Source organism: Lemur catta, chromosome 12, assembly GCF_020740605.2.
Source record: "Lemur catta isolate mLemCat1 chromosome 12, mLemCat1.pri, whole genome shotgun sequence".
In the NCBI taxonomy this organism is placed as follows: Eukaryota; Metazoa; Chordata; class Mammalia; order Primates; family Lemuridae; genus Lemur; species Lemur catta.
Window position 1 is genome coordinate 9336662 of NC_059139.1, and position 23319 is coordinate 9359980.

At 43.3% G+C, this 23319-nt stretch overlaps 1 protein-coding gene across 7 annotated transcripts in view; it reads left to right on the forward strand.

Moving 5' to 3' along the window:
* TRIO (trio Rho guanine nucleotide exchange factor) overlaps positions 1 to 23319 on the forward strand; it is a 324357-nt gene that overhangs the window by 191254 nt on the left and 109784 nt on the right. For all 7 annotated transcript variants that reach the window (XM_045566321.1, XM_045566324.1, XM_045566326.1 and 4 more), the window contains 10 exons: positions 2644 to 2813; positions 3864 to 4038; positions 7480 to 7675; positions 8459 to 8625; positions 10480 to 10599; positions 12350 to 12541; positions 13021 to 13170; positions 17041 to 17155; positions 20353 to 20468; positions 22487 to 22609. In XM_045566321.1, the coding sequence (XP_045422277.1) occupies positions 2644 to 2813; positions 3864 to 4038; positions 7480 to 7675; positions 8459 to 8625; positions 10480 to 10599; positions 12350 to 12541; positions 13021 to 13170; positions 17041 to 17155; positions 20353 to 20468; positions 22487 to 22609 (1524 nt within the window). The remainder of the gene's footprint in view (positions 1 to 2643; positions 2814 to 3863; positions 4039 to 7479; positions 7676 to 8458; positions 8626 to 10479; positions 10600 to 12349; positions 12542 to 13020; positions 13171 to 17040; positions 17156 to 20352; positions 20469 to 22486; positions 22610 to 23319) is intronic.

The following is a 23319-nucleotide window of genomic DNA, read 5'->3' on the forward strand; positions in this document are numbered from 1 at the left end:
CTATGCCCATTTTATAGATGAGAAAACTGAGACATGGATCCAGGCAAGTAACTTGCCAAAGGTTACACCCCAGGAAATGTTAAGCCAGGATGTGAACTCTGGCTTCAAAACCTACACTCTTAATCATTATTCTGTATTACTTCTTATGAGAAGTGTTCCATTTTAAATTTCACTCATGAAGAAACATTAACTCTTAGGCTGTTGCGGTGGAGTTATATAGAAGCACACCTGTGCACTGGGCATCAGGCTAGTTCTAAGGGTCATGTTTTATCTTCTCTTCACCAGCGTGTAAAAGTGAGACTTGTTAAAATGGCACCATAAATGGTATTTTTGGTAGTGTTTGTTGGAGAATAAGAATTCTGCAGACGTCCCCACCCAGACAGGTAGCCTGTCCCACAAGTTGGGTCCATGAGTGAGGCCTCATGATGCATCAGGGGACAGGCTGCTGAGCTCCCAGGCAGGGGCCCTGAGGCACACATGACAGGGATTTAGGGTGAGGGCCCAGTGAGCCTGTGCTAGGGGCCTGACCTCCCCCATCTGAGCAGGGCTGCGAGGGTGGGTGGGACACCTGTATTCAGGGGCTCTGTTAGGAGATGTATCTGGTCCAGGACATGCAAATACTCTACCAGCTGTCTTAATTAATTTTGTTGTGTTTTGCTGATTTTGCTATGTTTTTCTTGTAGGCTTTTAAAAAAAACTTGTGTTGTTTTCTCAACAGATTTAAAAGAAGAGACACTAACTAATTTCTATTAGTGTTATCAGAATCTAGCTCTTAAAGAGGCAGTGCAGCTAAAACCAGAGGCCAGCATTGGCTCCAGCCTGCAGTGGACCTGGCTTCTCAGTGCGCAGAATGGCAGCTTGTCGCCTAATGCGTTGGACACCTCCCACTGTGATGCAGATCCAATATTTGTGTCAGACTTGCCTCCTTTATCTTTGTTCTCAGAAATATTTCCTCTGGTTAGATTAGAGTGAAAGAAAATATGTTCTGAGGGTCTTTTTCAGATGTGCATTTGATTAAATCGTGGCCAGGTGTGGTGGCTCAAGCCTGTACTCCCAGCACTTTGAAAGCGGAGGTGGGAGGATTGCTTGAGGCCGGGAGTTCAAGACCAGCCTGGGCAATAGCGAGATCCAGTCTCTACAAAACATAAAAAACTTAGCTAGGCGTGGTGCCACATGCCTATAGTCCCGTCTACTCGGGAGGCTGAGGAGGAGAATTGCTTGAGTCCAGGAGTTTGAGGTTGCGGTGAGCTATGATGATGCCACTGTGCTTTAGCTCAGGGAACAGAGCAAGAATCTGTCTCAAAATAAAAACTCTGACCAAAAAGCAATACATACTGTGCGATTGCATTCCAGTTCTATAAATTTTTAAAGAAAATGAAAGCTAATCCATAGTGGCTGAAAGCAGACTAGCAGTTGCCAGGGAGGGAGGATGACAAAGGGCATAAACTTTTGGGGTGAAGGAGATGCTCCGTCTCAATAGCAGTGGACTTTTGGGTGCAGACGAATGTCACAACTTACACTGGACCTTAAATTTGTGCAGTTTATTATATGTCAGTTGTGCCTTAATAAGGGTGTTTTGTAAAAAGCTAGCTGGGAAACAAAAGACCAAATGCAAGTGCAGTTTCTTTTTGCAAGTACAGATTTGACTTATGAGCCCTAAAGGTGGCAACCGTTGGACAAAGGGTCAAGGCCTCAGCACAGTGGAGGTGGCTGTCCTTACCAGACATGAAAGATGCGTGAGATGACTCCACTATCCCTGAGGAAGCTGAAAGCAGTTTCTCCACATACAAACCACCACCAAGCCACCAGGGCCTGCTCAGTTTAATTGATTGTCTTTTTTGGTTCCCTGAATAGTACCCCCGAGATCTGGAGGCGTTAATGGACTTCCAGGAAGTGGACGAGTGCTCTGGTCCCCGGCTCCGCCCGGCCTAAAGTAGCCCTTGCCGCTCCTGCTCTAAGCGGTCTTTGCTCGTCCAGGTCCCCAGTGACATGTGTGGTGGTAGTGGCAGCACACTCTCTCTGTGGAGGCGGTGGGGCCCAGGCTGGCGTGGTTCCAGCAGGGCCGCGGACCCCTGCCAGGCTGGGCGGGGGGGGCTTCTCCCACCACGTCGTCTGCTTCCTTCTGTTCTGGGGTAAAGCTCCAACCTCTGAGTGATGGTTTAATAATTAAACATGGATTGTAATGCCCTTGCTGAAAATAAAATAAAGCTGTCCATCTGCTAAGTGAGCGAGACGTGTCAGAGAACGCCTCTGACCTTCGGTGGACGTTTCTGTTGTCCGAGGGGCCTTTTCTTATTTCCGTCGCGCTCAGGATTCGGCCTCGGAGGGATGGGAAAGAGCGACTTCCCTTCCCTTTCCTTTTTCTCTTTTGTGACAGTCCGCCCGCCTCACTGCCTGTTTGTTTTTTCGCCACGCGGCGGTGGCATGCTGCTTTTGTTGTGCGTGTGTTCCGCTGGCAGTCGGACTGTGGGAGGCCCCTCCCTCCCTCCCTGCCTGCCTTCCTTCCTTCCCTCTGGGAGTGGTCTGACAGCCTTTGCCTTCCCGTGTGTCACACGCCACTCCACGCCGGGCACCCTCGGACGCCGGGCGGCCCACCTGGCTGCGCACCCGGCCGGCCTGCTCACCGCCCTCTCCCTTCCCCAGCTGTGGACGTGGCTGGAGGAGCTGCAGAAGGAGCTGCTGGACGATGTGTATGCCGAGTCGGTGGAGGCCGTGCAGGACCTCATCAAGCGCTTCGGCCAGCAGCAGCAGACGACGCTGCAGGTGACCGTCAACGTGATCAAGGAAGGGGAGGACCTCATCCAGCAGCTGAGGTGGGCCTCATCCCTTTCCTCTGTCTCAGCACAGAGCATCCGGAATCCTGCTAGCGATCCCCCTTCCTCTTTTACTTTTTTGAACAATTAGCGCTAATTCTTTGTCCAGCTAGGTGCAGAACAGATAGCGTCTCTGAAGGCAGAGGGGTGTGACAGCTCTCCCCTCTGTTCTTTCTTCCTTCTCCTCCCTCCCATGCAGTTTAACTTCAGAGTTTTTCCCATTACACATTGACTAATAAACCTCAGAATTCAGCTTTGAATATTTCTTCTTAACACTCCCCTAGTAATTATTGAAATTTCCTTATAAACCAGATTACTGTGAACCTCACATCCTGAGGCCTGTCTGGAGTGGAGCACAGTGGAGCATCCTGCTCTCAACTCCAGGCCTAGGCAGCTGCAGGGCGGTTCACCCCTCCCTCCGGCGCTCCTTGTGGCAGGAGGCGGGGGCAGTGCTGGGGTTGGAGGTTTTGTTTCCCTTGGAAGCAAATTCCTTTTATTGGGTCAGGGGGACCATTTACATAAATTTAACCTCCCCACTGTATGATGCAGAGGACAGTTTTATTGAATTCTTGACTTGATAACCTTACATGACGTTCCCTTTGCTAAAAGAGAGGCAGGCAAAAGTTACTTACTACAGGCTTTACTGATTGCGTTAAAGTTGACCTCCCCTGTCCAACATGGCTTTGTCATTTGTACTAAACAGGTATCATCTATTCTCTCTAGTTAAGGAGAAAAGTGGCTAAAACTAAAGCCCTACTAAAGTAACTTTCTGTAATTATTAGACTTCTTACAAGAGTGACTGCAGAAAATGCCAGAGAAGGTCTTCAGCACACCCTCAGATTTGGCAGTACTGCTCAGAGGAGGAAGCCTAATATTGTTTTGCAGGAGGGGCAGCGTCTTCCATTTTCTGAGACGGGCAGTCCAGCTTCCTGCCGGCTTTCTTCCCCCTGAAGATTTGAGTTGCCGGATCTGGTATCTAACAATGTGAGACTTTCTCGTCGGTTCCTGTTTGTCTTGCTAACCCCATTTCCCTCGTGTGCCTTCCCGCAGGGACTCGGCCATCTCCAGTAACAAGACCCCCCACAACAGCTCCATCAGCCACATCGAGACGGTGCTGCAGCAGCTGGATGAGGCGCAGTCGCAGATGGAGGAGCTCTTCCAGGAGCGCAAGATCAAGCTGGAGCTCTTCCTGCAGCTGCGCATCTTTGAGAGGGATGCCATCGACGTGAGTGTCCCTCCTCTGACACCTGGGGCCCGGCCTTCCCTCTCTGTCCTCTGCCCTGTTCAAGCCCCGTGTCCTCTTCCACCCCCCACCCTCTGCACAAGGAGGAGGGTGAAGGAAGTGGGCGGGGGGCACGGGGAAGTCGTCCTGGGCACCTGGGAGGCTCCCTTGCTCGTCCCTGGGCGGCTGAGGGACTCTCAGCTCTGGGCTCTGAGGTCAGAAACTGTAGGGAAGGCAGCTTGGGCAGCAGGACAGAGCAAAGCAAGTGATGAGAGTGGAATGGATGGAAACAAGCACATCTGTCTTCTTGTCTCCGTGTGTTTGAGCCTTGCTTGGGTCGAGCACAGCACTCCTGTGTCATTGGAGCAGAGCCGTCGACTTAGGGTGACGATCCTCTCCGATCCTGTCTCCCTTCCCCACCCCCTCTGCCCCTTCCCCCCTTTCTCTTTCCCCTCCAGAGTGGGAATAATCTTAGCCTGTGCGGATAGCATTTTAGGTTGTAGGAAACCCAATTTTTTTTCCTCATTTCCTCAGAGATGTTCTTAGATTATAATTCTTAAGTAAAAATTACTTTTGCACCTTATATGTGAATAGAAGAGAGAAGTATAGGTTCCTTTTATCTTTCTTTAACAGAAAGAGGGTAGTTCTGAATTCTGTGGTAAGGAAGATGTTTTTTTCTGAACGTAATACAGCGCAAGCAGCAGCGAGTATCATCGGGTGAGACTGTGAAACATGGTAAAAGGAGCCAAAGGCTCTTCAGCCTGGGGAGACCTGGTGCCTGGCAGCTTCACAGAGCTGGTGGCAGTGACTGCCCGCAGGCCTCCTCTGGGTACCTGTGAGCTGCCTTGCTGGCACTTGTGACAGCCGACGGCAGTCTGTGGAGCACACCCTCTCCATGTTTACTACTCGTTCGTGGCTTAGAACTCCAACCGTGCTGGGAGGGCACGCGGACCCAGGCCTGACGTGCTGCCCCAGGCAGGTGCATGGCCGGCCCTCGGTCACCCCAGCTCAGGGGAGGGGCCCTCCGCCTGCAGTGGGCCTGTCTGTGGGCCCCACCCTCAGGGCAGTTTCCACCAGGCCAGCCTGTGCAGGCCTCTCCGGGTACCTTTGGGTGGCTGCTTATCCAAACCTCCAGCACTGTTTTCATTAAAGACAGACCTTGGATCTTTTCATTGTCATCATTTTAGTTACAAGAAAGGAGTCAAACCTGCTCAGATGCCCTCAGAGTCATGACCTTTAGATTCATGTGAAGCCTGGCAGCGAAAAGCCACCTGCCTGCTGGTTCCTGCCCAGGGAGGGCCCACTGTGGCCTGGGCCTGGATCAACAGAAGGCCGAGCAGGCCTATTTTCCTCCCGGATTTCAGAGGACTTGCTTTTGCAAAAAACTTAGCTGCTTAATATATATATTCAATTAAGAAATACAAAGCAATCAGAAGTATTAGTTGGAGGTTTTTTTTCTAGGACATTTTGGTATTTGAAAAAAAAAATTGACTTCATTTGTCTTAATGCTACTTTAAAGGGAAATTTTTTTAAATTATATTTCCCCTTTATTGAACTAGATCAGGAAACAAAAACATATATTTTCCCCAGGCTAAAGCCACAGAATTGCGTGCCCGACCCCAGGTGAGAGTGTCCCAGAGCTGAGGAGTGTACCCCTGTAGTTCAGTGTCAGGCCAGCATCAGGTACAGTTTAAAAGCTTTTAGAAGGTCATGGCCTGAGAACCTCTATTCTCTAATAATCTCTAATAATCCTGAAATGTGAAAATCTGAGTAGTTTAGGATTTGGCTGCAGTTTCCTCTCCTACCTGGGAAAATGCCACATCTAACTGCCAGTAGGAAGCACAGAGTTACATTTATGGTAGAAATCCATCTGTTACTTGGTTAATTTTTTTAAATCCCCATATCTCTTGTCTTTCAATTGGGATAGCATCTTCATCTTTCAAAGGTGGATCGAGGTTTTCAATTTTCATACTGGCTTGATTTGTACTCATGGATAAAGTGAGTTAGGACCCATGGGAAATGTTATTCCACTGAAGGATGTAGAATATTCTTTCACAAGTTTTTTCCTCCTTTCTGGATTTTATAATTTTTAGTCTTATTTTTAAAATTATATCATGAAAGTTTTCAAACCTATCCAGAGGATAAAGAGGATAATACAGTGAAACTTCCATATGCCTGTCACCCAAATTCAACAGGATTTTACCACCCTTGCATGCCTTCTTTTGTTATCTTTGTGCTGTAGTATTTTAGAGAAAATCTTTGCCGGTTTATCCTTTCATTCCTAAAGACTTTCCTGGGTATCTCTAAGAGATAAGGCCACTGTCTTGCATACCCATGGTCTACTGACCGTCTCCCCAATGTAACAGTCATTTCTCCTTGTCTCCTGACTCCCCACTGTGTTCAGATTTACCAGGTGCCTCAAGCAGAAGGCACGTGGGGTTGGCTCTTGAATTTGAGGGTCAGTCTCATAATCTATAATTGTCTCTCCTGCCCTCCGCCTTTTTTTTCATGCCATCATTTGTTGAAATAGGTTAGTTGTCAGAGCAACCAGGTCTCAGATTGTGCATTTGTTCACTTGATTTTTTCTAGGTTGTTTAACTGTTTTTCTTTCCCTGGCATTTCTCTTCATTCAGAAGTTAGATGCAGAGACCTGATTAGATTCAGGTTCTGTTTTTGTGCAGAAATACTCCATAGGTGGCACGTCATGCATCCCCCTGTGAGAGGGCACATCCTGTCTGATCCTCCTTATTTAGAGATGCTGAGAAGACTGGTCTGCCTGTTCAGGCAGTGGCATCCTGGTCCTCCCGTGGTTAAATTCCCCCTTCGCCTTTCGTACGGTAGTTACTATGCATGAATGATTGTTGCCTGGGACAGTTATTTTACTAGAATATGAAAACAGACAATTTTCTATTTTTATTCTTTCTACACTTAATATTAAATAGATGGATTAATTTGTAAAGAGGAACATTCCTTCATCATGAAATGTTTAAATAATTACTTTTTTTTAAGCACTAATTTTCAGGATAACAGTTGGTTTCCTGTCTACCTCTAATAGACAACAAAGACTTTTTAATTTTTTTTTTTGGCTGTTGAGCTCTTCTTATTCTTTTTAAACTATCACTAGGAATTAGTGGATTTTTATATATTCTATGTATTTTATTCAGTTGTGATAATTTTTCTTTTTGATTATCTAATTGTCCCACTATGGCTAGTGTGAACCCCTTCATCTGGCTTCTGTTTCCATTTATTTTTTTTATTATTATTATTTTTTTAAAATAGCTATACTGAAGGGTCAACTTATATACCACAAAACTCATCCATCTTAAGTGTATAATTTCTACGTCCTTTTGACACAGCGAGTCTCTTCCTTACTTGGCACAGTGAGATGTGGTGCCATAAATTTATTTTTTATGTCAGTCTTAAACAAATACTTTCCTCGTTCAGATCATCTCCGACCTTGAGTCTTGGAATGATGAGCTTTCTCAGCAAATGAATGACTTCGACACAGAAGATCTCACGATCGCAGAGCAGCGCCTCCAGCACCACGCAGACAAAGCCTTGACCATGAATAACTTGACTTTTGACGTCATCCACCAAGGGCAGGATCTTCTGCAGTATGTCAACGAAGTACAGGCTTCTGGTAAGAAGGGCCCTTCCATTCTGTGTCCCTTGTGGTTACTTCATGTCGCCATGGGAATTCAGTTTATTGCAATGTGACGACTGTAAATTTTGTTAGCCCCTATGGTATAGATACTAGAGATACCTGTTCTTTAAAAGGAAATGTTTAGCATTTTTTTCCCCATGTAATACAGTCATGTTTGGCATTATGGTTAGAGTATTACCCATGGTACTCTACTATATTATTTTGAGAATGATTGACTTTAATTTTACAAAATGATATGTTGTATCTCTGTGAATGAAATATAAACCCCAAGAAAATAGTTTCATGTTCTCTATTTTTTCTTAGTTTATATTTTACCAGCAGATGTCACTATAGGCTCAAAAATGTAACTATAGCATTAGAAGCTTCCTTAGCAACAACCTGCATACTGCATTACTCATTGTCACAAATTAAATACTTACTAACAAGTAAACTGTGTATGTTGAATTTAACAACAAAAACAAACTGAAATTAATTCATTTGTGAAGGCTGCTACACGTTCACTAGTTCTCAGTGTGGGAGTAGGAGCAGATTGATGGGAAATGGGTTTGGTTATCGAGACATCCTTTCGCACACACACGCTCGAGGCAGGCGTAAGTGCTCTTCTGCTCGGCTGTGCCCTCCTTGAACCTGCCCTTCAGCGTGTGGCTCGGCCCCAGCTGGGCAGGTCCCTCGCAAAAGCAGATTGTGTGCCAGCCACCGTTTAAGAACAGAAGGTTGAAGTGCTAGCCGAATTCTAGGATTTCCCTTCGATGTCCGCAGGCGTGGAGCTGCTCTGCGATAGAGATGTAGACATGGCGACTCGGGTCCAGGACCTGTTGGAGTTTCTTCATGAAAAACAGCAGGAGTTGGATTTAGCAGCAGAACAGCATCGGAAGCACCTGGAGCAGTGCGTGCAGCTGCGCCATCTGCAGGCAGAAGTGAAGCAGGTAAGCAAACGACTGGACGCGGGCGAAGCTGTGCTACAGACGCCCCGTGAGTGATGGCTCTTCCTGTAGCATTGGGGAAGATCGTCCCGCACAGATGACTGTCCCAGTATGTAAGATAACTGCCCGCCCCCACCATACAGCCATACCTAACGTGTGGCAGCAGAGCTGGTGGCCTGCACAGCTGGCTGGCTGCTCGGTGATGGAGAAGGCTTCCCTGCCCGGCAGGGGTAGCACTTGAGAGTAGTAGCATCATTAGCTTGTTTGTTATTGGTCGTGTCTTGCTTGAAACCCTGAGCACATTGCTTCCTGGGCTAATAACTGTGATTTTTATGCCAAATATTGTCATGATCTGGATCAGATCACAGACTATGAATGGCTGGAGCTTTTCTTGTGTTATCAGGATGGCAAGGCAAAATAAAAATGGGGCATGTGGGAGGGGTTGCTTTTGGCTCAGTGCTGGTGGGATTCCATGCATTGGTACGCCATGTTATCCAGTAAGCAGGGCATCTGCTGGTGAAAGTGGCTTGGTGGAGGGAGATAAGGCTGTGGTGGCCTGGTAGATGCACAGAAAGCAAATGTTTGGCTGGAGGGAACTTAAGGTGCCACTGGACCGTGAGTAAGGTGTGGTGCAGAAGTAGGTGGTCTCACGTAGAGCAGAAATACTATTAAATCAGAACTGTTTAAAGGAGCACCTGTTGATCTCCCACATGCCATCAGTATGGGTATTTTTACATACAAATGAAATAAATATCATGACCTGATAATAAAGTGTTCCCTTGTGCCAAAAACAAAATAACTCATTTAAGAAATGAAGGAGTAAATTAATGTATTCCTTAGGAATTGCCTTTTCCTATAACAGAGACTAAAAAACACTGTCTTGAAAAAGGTGTCTCTCCACATGATGAGTCAGGATGTAGTAGATGGCTGATGTCCCCATGATTGGCCTGAGCTCTTGGTGACGGGTAGCCTTTCCCTTCCAGTTGCCAAATGGCTATCGTAGCTCCGACTTTCGCCTCCATAACCCCAGCATCCGGAAGTGGGAAGCACAGCAAGAAAGAGGTAGCAGAAGTATCAGAAAAGAAATATTTTCACAACTTCCCCAGCGACTGCAGCTTTGATCTCATTGGTTGGAATTGTGTCATACCTATAACCAAGCTGTGACAGGAGCTGAGAAATGGTTTTATTTTTAAGCTCTCCCCCAAAGTTGGGGTTTTCTGAGTAAATGATAAGAGGAGAATAGGCATTGTGTGGGTCACTAGAGGTCCCTGCCACAAATAACTATCCTGAATGACCTCCCACACTTTCTGTGGCTTCTGCTGTCAGAACTGACTTCTCTTTTTGTTTGTGTGTAAAGTTGAGAATCTCACAGTTTGACCCTGAGCATCGTAGTGCAGTGTAATTCACACTTTGGTTATTGTGCCCTTTAACACTGATGTTAGATTGGAAAGTAAGTGACTGAAATAATTGTTTCCCCTTATCAAGCAGCTTGCCAATTTTTCAGACCTAAAAATACTGAAAGGGAATGAAAATACTTTTCTTAATTATCAAGGAATTGTGTCCGTAGGTTTTCTGATATGTGGTCCTCAAGCTATTTTAACCTGTGGACAAATACTAACAATCCACTGGACCTTCCACCTTTTCATTTCCTATTCTCTACTAAAAATAACGGAGTTAATTTAAAATATGTAGTACTGGGGATCAGACACCATTGAAGGACATCAGGCCATTGCCAGTAAAGACATCACATTTCATAACTGCCACTAGACCACCTTGCAGGCTCATGTCCCATCCCTGGTGGTCTGCAGGATGCTCTGGAAAGTCCACTGCTTGGACTTACCCTGTGTAACGTTTCAGGTGCTGGGTTGGATCCGCAATGGAGAGTCCATGTTAAACGCCGGACTTATCACAGCCAGCTCATTGCAAGAGGCAGAGCAGCTCCAGAGAGAGCACGAACAGTTCCAGCATGCCATCGAGGTAAGAATGCCTGGTCCCGTCTCTGTGAGTTGGACCTTTCTATCCTTAGGGCAAACGTACTAAATCCCTTAACATGGCACTGACCTTGGGAGCCACACGGAGCTCGACTGGTACAGAGGGTCACAGGACCCAAAATGACAATGCTTACAAATCTACAGTTGATTGCGGGAGAAGGGAACAGTATGGCAACTGCAGTGAAGGGAGGATGCACACTCCAGCCAGACGGCCTCAGAGCCGGGGTCTGGAGAGGGGTCAGTGGGCAGGGAGGGTTCCTATTGCTCTCCCACTTCATGGTCCCTGGCAGGGCACACTTTCTCCAATCAGAAACACCTCCGAACAACCGGGGAGCCCAGACTGGAGTCTCAGCTGATGCTTTCTGTCTTGCTGGTCTTGTAGGCACATTCCCACTATGTAACCAACCTCAGCAAAGCAGAGTGCTCTGGGGGTCTTACTGTCGATCCGAAAACAGTGCTGACGACAAAACTCACACCCTTGCTTAAAAGCAGCGTTGTTCACCTGGACACGAGGGTCAGTGCTGTGGCAGAATGACTCAGACCAATTCCAGGCCTGCCCAAATTCACCCTCAGGATGTGGAATAATTAATTTTTTAGGATTTTTTGCAGGGTAGAGGAACATGAGCAATAGTTCTGATTGGTGGTCGCAAGGTAAAGTCAAAGAAAAACAGCATTTGATTGTAAAAAACTTGTTTCCTGCTCTGTTTACATACATATTGTGAGCCAGAGAAGAAAGCTGTAGAAGTCACCACTAATTTATTCCCTGGGTTAATTTACTTTCAATTACCTGTTGCCAGTGGACACACATTAACATTTCTTCCTGAGGCTTAAACTCTGGGCATCTTTTGAAAACTGTACACTGTGCCCATAATTTCTAGTAATTAAATTGCAAATACTAAGTCATTGTCTGCGTAAAGGCTGGAACTATATTGTTTATAATATTTTATGGGATCATTCTCAAGTTTTTGGGTGAAATGCAAGATTCTGATATTTTTTTTAAAAAAAGATCTGTGTGCACAGAGACCCATGTGCTCCTCTGACTGTCCCTGCCCCCACCCAGAGTTCTAGTTTTTTGCTGGAGAGAACCTGACCTCTCTGCCCCTCGTGGGTCTTCTAATGAGGACAGATAAGCAAAGTTCCTCCTGGACTTGCCATGTCATTTTCATAGATTTATCATGTGGCATTGACCTCCAGAGAATAGTCGGTTCGTCCTTAGCTTTTCATTAATTTTTTTCTTGTCTTCTTAAAGTTAGTAGTTCTTGAAAACTTTTCACTGGGGTCCAAAGTTAAGTTGAAAATGAAAATTAAAAGAAAAAAAGTATTCATTCTGGCTACCTTTTCTTCACTTGTTCATTTGCCTCCAGTGGCTATTATAAGAGGGATCAATAGGAATAATGAACTTGGAACATTTCAACAGCTTTTTGAAACAACATTGGCTGTTAAGGGTCTTTGCTGCTGTTTCTCAGGCTGAGAACCCCACAACTGAGACCCATTCTGGGAAGTCTTACTGTATTTCACCCTTCATTAGCTCATTTAAATATAAATTTAGTTGTTGCTGGGCATAAAAACTTTTTTACTAAACTATCTGGTGTGCTTTTAGAAGCGTCCTGGTAAATATTAACTGAAGTTGTTTCTGCAGACTCACGATGAGCAGAATAACTGTAGCCATCCTGGCTCCTTCCCAGCCAGTGGGTGACCCCCTGCTACATAAACCTTCCCTTGTCTTCTGCCGCTAGAAGACGCACCAGAGTGCGCTGCAGGTGCAGCAGAAGGCGGAGGCCATGCTGCAGGCCAATCACTACGACATGGACATGATCCGAGACTGCGCCGAGAAGGTGGCCTCGCACTGGCAGCAGCTCATGCTGAAGATGGAGGACCGCCTCAAGCTCGTCAACGCCTCCGTCGCCTTCTACAAAACGTCGGAGCAGGTCAGGGGGGCGGGTCCCTTCCTTGGGCTCCCCACTGACATTTTATCTCGAGATTAATTTTATTAGACAACTCAGTCATTAAGAACGTGTCAGTCATTATGGAACCAGTCCATTGCAAGTCAAGCAGGGAAAAGACATTCTGGAATTAAGATTATTCTCGCTTACCTTCCTTGTCAAAGGATGGCAAGTGGGAAAGTAGCTGAGACGACACCTCTTTTCCACTTATTTAAATGTATGACCTAAAACATGTCAGAGAGAGGCAAGATATTGAGCTTTGGTTTTGTTCTTGTTCTGAAAGATCCACCTGCTTTCAACCCTGTGTTTGTCCTCAAGTCAGATGGAGCCCAGGGCTCCTCCTTATGTTCTGGGTCCTCCCGGCAGCACTTTCATCCCCAGAGCTGGATTGAAAGTGCTTCCCAAAGATGCCAGTCGGTGACGGCAGATGCAAATCTGAGCCTGGAACTTTCTCCTGCTCATAGGTGTGCAGTGTCCTCGAGAGCCTGGAACAAGAGTACAAGCGAGAAGAAGACTGGTGTGGTGGAGCCGACAAGCTGGGCCCCAATTCCGAGACAGACCATGTCACCCCGATGATCAGCAAGCACCTTGAGCAAAAGGAAGCGTTCCTGAAGGTACGGGGCTGGCTTTGTGGGCACTGGTGCCTCACTGAGCAGTGCAGGCTGCAGTGCTCCTGGGTGCCCCTTGCGTGTGGCACAGTCGTGGCTTTCCAAGGGACCCCCGCCCACATACCCCACGGCTCTCACCTTGTGTGGAAAGTGATTGGGGCAGTGTCGCATCAGTGAGAAGTTAGTTGAAGAAAGAAAACCTTAAACTCTTTCTCATGTGTGAATTACACTTGCTAGCTTTCAAGGAGGAAGAGCTAGAAATCTGTGTAAGGATTGATTAGAAGTCACAATATCAAATGATGCTGGAGACAGGGTGATTGATTGGTTGACTCATTGATCGATTTGGTGAAACGTAATGCCTATAGCTTAAAATAATCCTCTTTTGGAAATTCAGCCTTTGGAATAAAGATCGTGTCTCAGAAGAGGTGTGAGCACAGTGTGGAGCAGACACAAAGCCTGAGCACCTTGTGGCTTACTGGGTCACTAATACCTACTCAGGAAACACCTCCCACTGGGGTAATTTGATCACATGCAGACCAGAACTGGGGGTTTTCTCTCTGACAAGCTTTAAATAAGGAATTTTTCTAGACTGCTTTGTCATATTTTTATAATATGTCACCTTAGTTACACATAAGTCACAGATGTGCTTCGAAACAATTAGATTTTTAAAGTGGTCACAATGTTTAGAAACATTTGACACCGAGTGCTTCCTCATTGCATTCTTGCACTGAGAATTTCTGAGATTCTGCTTGTTACCACCACTCAGACCGGTTAAGATAGGTGTGGGGTTTACTTTCCCTCATTGCTTTATGAAGCTTATTTTCTATCATTGCTTTAGCATTTGACCCCTCTGACACCATTTCCTGTGAGGTTGAACAATTTTTGTTTTGTTTCTGAAGTTGATTATCTGACAGAGAGTTGTTTTAGTCTTGGAAAATAAATTGTAACTTTGAAAATTATATCTGGTAACTTTTTAAGTAAGTCAAGGTGAGAAAGCATTGTTGTTTCCACAGTCACTAACTGTAACTGTGTCAGACCAGACCTTGAAACTCCTGCCTCCAACTCGTTACTGCTGTTGAAGTTTCTTAAAGGCCCACCACTGTTAGGATTTTGAGTTGGAATTATAATTTGTCTTTTTCAAGAATCCATTTAGGATAAAAGAAAAATGAATACTACTAAGTTGTAGTAATTAAGAAAGATAATTTAGGTAAAATTGCTAAACAAAAATATAGATGGTCCCTGACTTACGATGGTTTGACTTAAGAGTTTTTAAGTTTACCATAGTGTGAAAGCAATTCACATTCAGTAGAAACTTTATTGCAAGTACCCATACGCCCATTCTTTTTTTCACTTTCAGTACATTATTCAGTAAATTACATGGGATATTCAGCACTTTATTATAAAATTGCCTTTGTGTTAGCTGATTTTGCCCTACTCTGGGCCAATGTGTATGTTCTGAGCATATTTAAGATGGGCTAGGCTAGACTATGATGCTGAGTAGATCAAGTTATTAAATGTATTTTTGACTTATGATATTTTCAACTTATGATGAGTTTATTGTGATGTAACCTCATTATAAGTCAAGGGGCATCTGTAATCACAAGCCTGTTTGGATTCCTTTGTTCAACCATAATTTTGTAGTGTTTGTGTATAGGATATTTTAAAAGCTTATTATAGAAATTTAAGGATATGTATAAGTAGAGAGAATTCATAATGAGCCCTCATCCACTTTCAGTGATTATCAACATATGGGCATATGCCCACCTTCAGTGGATTATTTTAAATTCTAGATATCATATAATTTTATTTGTAAATATTGTAGTATATATCTAAAGATTAAATTCTGCCTTTCTGAAACATAACCACAATACCATTATCATATCTATAAAATTAGTAGTAATTCTTTAATATTATCTGAATTCTAACATTGTAAAATTTTTCTGGTTGTCCTATAAATGTCTTTTTACATGTGGTTTTAATCAGGATTCAAACAAGATCCACATATTGATTTGGTTTGTATGGCTTATAAATCACTTTTAATCTAAACAGCACCCACCTTTCATTAGTGTTTATTAATTGAAGAAATAGGTCATTTATACAGTGAAATTTCTCCCATTCTGGACTTTGCTAATTGCATCCTGTGGAGTCATTTAGCACCATTTGTAGTCTTCCAAATTTCTTTTAGATTGAGAACCTTGGTCAGAGTCAGGTTTGAGCATATGTATGTGTGTGTGTGTGTGTATGTGGTGGTATGTATGTGGTGTATGTGTGTGGTGGTATGTATGTAGTGTGTGTGTGTGTGTGTGTGTGTGTGGTAGTGGTGCTGGTGAGCTTAGAATACCTTGCTACCTGTGCCTGTACTTCCTGTTGCACTACCTCAGGGGACAGGCACATAATGTCTGGTTCTCTTTTTTATCTCTGTGATATGAGGATGTATCAGTGGTTCAAATGTGGAGTGTCCCATTCGTCCCTGCGTATTTCCCCACCATGTTTTTGCCTACTGGGTTTAGCAGCCAGTGATGGTATTGTTTCATTAGGAGTTGCGAAATGGTGATATTCTAATTCTGTCATTCCTTTGGCCTCAGTTGGCTACAGTTATTTCCTCAGGTACTTGGTTAGTCTAAAATAGAGTTTGTACAGAAAAAGCAGAGTAAATGCTTGATCCTATTTTCAGGGTAATGAATTGTTGCCATAGCAACCTCTACATATGACTTTGTTTTAGTCTCATCATGGATTTCAATATATTTGGTATGTTTCAGGCAATCACAATCTTTTATCTTTTCATGTTCTACTTGTCCCATTCGTGGGAGCCCCTTCAAGTCAGGCTGCCCAGATGTCCTTTAGACGTAATCCTAGTGGTCTTTGGCATCTTCCTTGCTGTTTGGTATGACAACTTGAAATGCCAGGATGATTGGTAGAGACTTTGTGATGTATTTTTCTCCTAATTAAAAAAAATATATATCCTAGCCTGAAAAATCCTAGAAACAATGACACCCCAATAGTACTGAGCATCCCTAGTGCCCAGATTGTGGTCTCTACCATTTACCACTAGGAACTCCTTGCAGAAAAGATTAATTCCAGATCTGAGATAGGAAATGTACAAGGTAGTTCCAATTCAAATATAATTAAGGTTTTTTTCCTTAACTATTTCATTTTATATTTGTATCCTTTTTTCTTATATAAAACCCTTATTTTTTAATATACTGATGAAATTACTTATTTGGTTTATCCTACTGCATAAACAGGTAATACCAGTTACCTGTTACTACAGTAGCACCACATAACAAACTGCCCCAAACTCATTGGCTTAAATCGGGGTTGGGAACTATGAACTGAGGTCTAAGTATTGCCCCATGTGTTCATTTACATATCATCTGTGGCTGTTTCATCTACAGTGGTTGGCGTTAAGGACTTATGATGGGAAGGCAGAGACTGTATGACCCCCAAAGCTGAAAGTGTTTACTGTCTACCCTTTAGGTACAGCTTAGGGGGGTCCTGTGGCTCAGGGATCTCCCAGCTGAGGTCCAGGTGCTGCCTGGGGATGCCGTCCCCTCAAGGCTCGGCTGCGGCAGGGCTTCTCTTCCGCTCGGGTTAGGCCAGTGGCTGCCCTCAGTCTCCTGTGTCCCATGGGCCTCCCTATAGAGAAGCTTATAACGTAGCAGCTGGCATCTTTAGAGGAAGGGCTTTGGGACAAAGAGATTCTTTTGTGATTGATAATAGTATTTAACCTGTGCATTTTCCAAACCACAAGTTGGCCAGATAGCTGTTTTACCTAAAAGACGTATGTGAGCCGTATGATGTTGTCATCCCTATATACTTAAAACACATGTTTGTGTAAATTAAATTAACAACACTTTGCTCTCCATTATTTCTCAGGCTTGTACTCTCGCTAGGAGGAATGCAGATGTCTTCCTGAAGTACCTGCATAGGAACAGTGTGAACATGCCGGGAATGGTGACGCACATCAAAGCTCCTGAACAGCAAGTGAAAAGTGAGTATGGCTGGGACTTGGCAGGTCAGGATGTCTAGCAAGCAGTGAAGGAGCTGACTTGACGTGTGCTAAACTCTGGATTTAGGGTTTCGTTTTAAATGTCCACCTCATGTTAATGAAGTCCTCACTAATTATCTTAGTTTAATAATAAAGTATTAAACAAATTTATGGGCTGATAATTATTGAATAAATTGATGAATGTAAACAAAAAAATGTAGATTCAGGATGATATTTATTGCCATTGGTTATTTTGTTAAAGTGAGTAAAAATATAAATAAGGAAAAAAATGAAAACCAGAGTTATCTATAGGCAAAATATTTTTAAAAGTTCAAATCAAGAAATTATGTACCAATATTATGGCTATAAAGTGTTATCAATTTTTTATACCTAAAGCATGCTTAATAAAAAGCAAATTGCAAAATAATATTATATGCTTTAATATCATTTCAGTATAAAAATCTATAAAACCATGTTTGTATATCTGTATGTAAATGCATAGAAAAAGGTCTGGAAAAGTGTATACCATATGGAACTAACAGGCTTGGTGTAGACGGAAAGGTGAACAGATGAGGAAAGTAAGGTACAGAGTAAATAACTCCTTGACCAACGTCACACAGCCTCAGTTGAGTTTTATAGGAAAAAAATTGTGATAATCAGTTAACCCATGATTCATCACACATATTTTAAAACAATATGATTGGCAAAAACTTTCTATATTACATTCTACTCTCTGTTCACCTGATTCATCTGTTATCACAGAATAATTTTCTGTCACACTAGCAAGTTCTCTAAGTTCTGTCAGTGAGACTTATATGTATTAATTGTTGGGCTTTTCTTCTGGGAAAATGAGCAACTAACAAAAGCAACCATTTTTCTGCATGAACAAGTCTTTAGTGCCAGCAAGTTATTTGCATTGATAATCAGTTTACTTAGCTCATTTTCTATAAAAATAATTTCCTTTCTCTCCCCTCTCCATATTGCTTTTGTTTGTTGGTTGTATTCTGTTTTCTCTGATCAAAGGTGTTATGGTCTTTTCTAGGTTGTATTATTAATAGTTTGGCACGTGTATTTGTGGCAAGAGGAGGGTATGTTTCATTTATGCACTCGCTAGGTACTCATCAGGCACTTGCTATTGTGTGTCACAGTGCTGGAAGTGGGGAGGATTAAAATAGAGATGTTCTGTTTCTCTCACAGTCCACTTGGGGGTGAAAGGTTCATGCTCGAGACAGTGCAGTAAATCTGTGTAAGTGTGACAGTGACAGAAAAGACAGAATAACCCCGAGGCACAGGCAAGGAGTCAGAGCACATGGTCAGAGGGTCCCTCGGAGGCGAAGGAAGCCCCATGTCCAGGGGGCGGTTCCCACTCTGTCTGCTGCTGGCTTGCCGAGAAGTACTGCCGGCCCAGGCAGAGACTATGGAAATGAAAGACTAGAAGAAACCCATTGGTTCATATTCATGTTCATGTGTGATATTCTCATTTAAGTGGTAGCTTAATTTTTTGACAGACTTCAAATTTTTAAGCCTTAAATTTTTTCACTAAACTAGTTCATCTTTCAGTGGAGTAAAGATAATAAAACCTGTTCACTGAGCTGGTATGTAAATGCCGTTCTTTTGTTTCTCAAGTACTCAGCCTGCCAGGAGCTCAGTAAATATTTGTGGAAAACTTCCTGTTTTTAAGTTTTCTCCGATATACTAAAGAAGTATTCTGAGGACCACTTATGTGATTTGCAGTTGCAGTCTTAGGAATTTTTTTCTTAAGTTGTTTGTTTCATAAACTTGTAGAGTAAAATATACTTACTGTAAAAAAAAATCCAAAAATTGTATAAATATATGTAAGTTACCTAATTCCTTTGCCACTGGTAACCACCGCCAAGACTCTTGTGCATCCTGTGTATGTATATAAATGTAAATATGTAGAGAAATGTAGGCATGTATATTCCACTCACACATCTCGCTTTTTAATTTTTTACAAAAATGGAACTATATTCCCTTGCACCTTGCTTCTTTCACTTAACAGTATCTGTTAGTCATTTTTGTATGTCAGAATTTAAAGATCTGCTGTCTTCAATTTCATATCCAATATAACATTTCTATAATGGATTTGACCTGTCCCCCAGGCGGCAGGTCGTACATTGCTGCCAGTTTTCCACTGTTCGGCCAGCGCTTTGGTGTCTGAACATCTTAGTGCACGTAGTGTTGAATACTGGCGTCGGCACCGTTGGTCTGAAAGACAAGTTCCTAGTTCAAGGACATACACATTTTCAGTGTTATCACCTACTGCCGCGGTGCCCTCTGGGAGCGTTGTTCTCAGGTTTTCTCCCTCAGTCATGCAGGAGCATAATCGCCTGTTTCTCTCACCTGTTCTGGCAATGGATAGTATCTGTCTTTGCCAGGAAAACCGTGAAAGATGGTGTCATTGTTTGAATGAGGCTAAACATGTTTCTGTATATTTAGTGACCATATTTTAAAAACTGTAAGCTGCAATTTTATATGCTTTGCTCATTTTTCTAATGGATTGTTCATCTTTTTTCTGTTGACTATTAAGTAAATTACATCTGTGTTTTATATGGTCCCAGTCTTTAAATTTTTTGTGTAATATTTTATGGTGGTTATTATTTGTTTGTGACATTTTAAATCTTTGTGTAATAAGTTTTTTTTTTGCCTTTCTGGCTTCTTGCTTCTCTGTTTCCCTGCTTCAGTCCCTTCCTCTCGTAATGGTTTATGGTTTCGTTTTTGGTTATTTTTTTAAAAATCACCTTTGTTTTCTTTTAGTATTCCACCATTTTAACATAATCTTTAATATATATGAAAGTCTATCTACAGGAAGGTTTTAATGGTCTTGAACCAAGTATCTAATGCTGGTGTTTTTTTTAGCCATTGTCAGATTGCCCCAGCAGGAGATAAAATGTACATATCCCACTAAATCCAGCTAACTTGAGGTATTACATACAGACCGACCTTAAGTTTCCAGTGATCTCTTTATTGTAATGTAATAAATCATGATGAGACAATGAAGAGAGGTCTGGTCGACATGCTTATGGAGAACCTTGGACAGGAAAGCAGTGTGGTTGTTCAGTTAATGCTCTGTCTTGCTACAACATTTGCATAAAAATCTGAAAAAAAATGTACACAGGATTTTTTAGGTGTTTTAATTGGTTGCAAGCACCAACACACATCTTTTCCTTTTTTTCTCTCAGATATCTTGAATGAGCTCTTCCAGCGGGAGAACAGGGTATTGCATTATTGGACCATGAGGAAGCGGCGGCTGGACCAGTGTCAGCAGTACGTGGTCTTTGAGCGGAGCGCCAAGCAGGTCAGCACGCCCGCGCCTGGCACGCCCCGCCCGCGTCGCCTTGCTGGGCAGGGAGGCGGAGCTTGACATTTCAGCCCCCTCGAGCCCCGCTATCTAATGGCAAACAGTACTGCCTTTTAACAGTTTCTTTTAAAAAGAAAACCCTGAAAATCCCTCAGCCTGGTAAAATATGTCACCTGGGAAAAGGGTGATTTCAGCCCTGGGCGAGTGAGCCACTCAGGTTTCCCCCGCAGCCTTTACCTCGTATTTCAGTCAGCCACGTACAAACAGTAACTATGGTGAGGACTGAAAAATCCTTGTGGAATCTTGGTTCTGTGCTTGTGTAAATACAATGGGTGGTTTTTCGTATGGCTGTATTTATATTTTCAAGACAAAGCTTTATTTTTCAGATAAATCAAGCTAAATTTAAGAAACGGAACAGAATTTCTGATAATACATCAAGGGATACATTTAGAATATCCTCCTTCTTAAGGTCATTTTGGGATAAAGTGCTCCTGCCTATGTTGTCAGTCATGGAAGATCATTTTAGTGTAAAATCTGGGTGACCCCTGTCTTAAACATTAAGATTTTTATCACTCTTTCTGGCCTTAATAGTAGCATAAGAATCCATAAACTGTTCATCGTGAATTTGGGGATTGGGAGGGAAACAGAAGAGAAGGCACGTTCCCCCAACACCTGTGTGTGGCCTGGCCCCAGGCCGGGTGCTGGGTGTGTGCCATCTCGTGTCCTCTGTGTAGATGACCCCAGAGTCCCCCAGGGCCCTTCTATGCTGTTGGTCAGTGTTGACCCACATCCTGACCTTGACTCAGCCCTAGACTGTCTTTCTGAATCCACTTCGCAACTTAGTATACGCCAGCCGGAGTAGGCATCCCATAAAATCTTTTTAGCTCAAGAAAAATTAAATTTTCCTCAGCATAGGTTTCCCACTTAGGGAGCAGATTTTGTTCCAGTTTGCTAATACTAGTCTCAAAGTGAGCGGCCTGTGCCAGACTGGAGGTCCCCGGGGTTCGATGGTCTGGGTTCCTGGGCTACGGGTCTGGAGCCCTGACTCGGCCATTTGTAGTAGTTGAGGTTTCCTTTGCATTTTTTCCTGCTAAAATGCCACAAATGCTGTAATGTATCTAGTAGAGACAGCCAGTGTTTCTGTCCCAAGACCAGCAGATTACAGTGGATAACTGAGAGGTTACAAAGGCAAATGTCAACTCTCCACTTCTTTATGCTGCTTTTCCTCAGCATGGCCTTGTTAGGGGTGTATGTTTAAATAAGTCTGATTTCACTTCAAATATATAAAAATAGAAGAAAAAATTGGCTGCCCTCTAAACACTTGAGACAATATATGACTTAGAACTGTCATTCTGTTGCAATCTAAACCCAGCTGGTTCTCTTCTCTCCAAGTGGGGTCACTTCTCTCTTCCAGCTAGAAGGGCTAAGTCATGTCTCTGCCCACTGTCTTCCCAGTGGTAGTTGATGAAGAATGTGGAAGGGTCCTCTGCAGGAGCTCCCCCAAAAGCATGTGAAGTGGGTACATACCTGGGTGCTCCAGCTGGACACAGGAACCTAAAGTTGTAGAGTTGAGAGCTGGAAATACACATCTGCTTTCCATTTCTTTTTTTAATTGTAATACCCCAGTAAGGTTCTAAAATTTCCGTAGCATGAACGTCTGGATATTTAGTCGTGTGAGATTTTCAAACCACCCCTTTACCCGCACCTTCTCAGGATTCTTGAAAAAGGATCTTAGTTGTGGTTTCTTTTCTTTTATTGTACTTTTACTGTGCCTTTAGGTTCATGGTTATAAGAAACTCTTGAACTTTTTATTGTTGCTACATAAGTGACACGATTATAACTTTCTAGAATGTCTTTTTTTAAAAAAATTTTGGAATTGATACTCATTTCAGAAACTTGTCTCTCTTCGAGGGAGTGTTTCTTGATGCGTGCCAACCTTGCCTTGTGATTTGACATTTAAAAGTCTCTCGCAGATGTTTAGCCTGTGAACATTGTTTCATTCCTTCCCTCTCCAGGCTTTAGAATGGATCCATGACAATGGCGAGTTCTACCTTTCCACACATACCTCGACAGGTTCAAGTATACAGCACACCCAGGAGCTACTGAAAGAACATGAGGAATTTCAGATAACTGCAAAGGTAAATCCAGATTGGTGCTGGACTTCTGTTCAGTGGCCTGTAAGTCAGCCTGGGTTTTCCCAAAATAACCTAAAATGGGATACTGCAGGAAAATGAGGGATTTCTCAGAAACATCATTCGAATAATAACTTACGGAATTGGAGAGACTGGGTGAGCCAGTGGGTTGTTGCACATTCACTGGGTGGCACTTCCTACCACCTTTCACAGCTGTCCCCTCACTGTCCTCATCCCTCCCCCTTCTGTGCCTATCTGTCCCTTCGGTATCTGCAGGCACCTCCCTCTCTTTCCTTTCATTCTTCTTTGTTCTTTTCATTATTCCCTTGCTCTCTTTTCTTTCTTGCTTTCTTTACCAAGGTATTTTCTGAGTACTTGCTATTTTTGTAAAACACCATTGGGTGTTATCAATTTTACTTTTATGTATTTGGTGGGTGTTGTCTTTCGTTGGTGGAAAATGTTCCAGTAGTGTTACTTGCACTCAGTCCCACTATGAAGTTGTCTATGTTTTATGGTTGGCAGAGTTTATGTCAGCATCTCTGTTAATGGGTGTTCATAGACTTAGAGAACTGGAGGCATTTTCACTTTTCTCCCGAAAATCAAAATAGAATTAAATGCTTAATTAAATAGAATTAAATCTTTATGGCATATGTTAGTAAGTACAAACTTTTAAGGAGATAATATAAGAATCCACATATTGACATGAATGTTTTCCC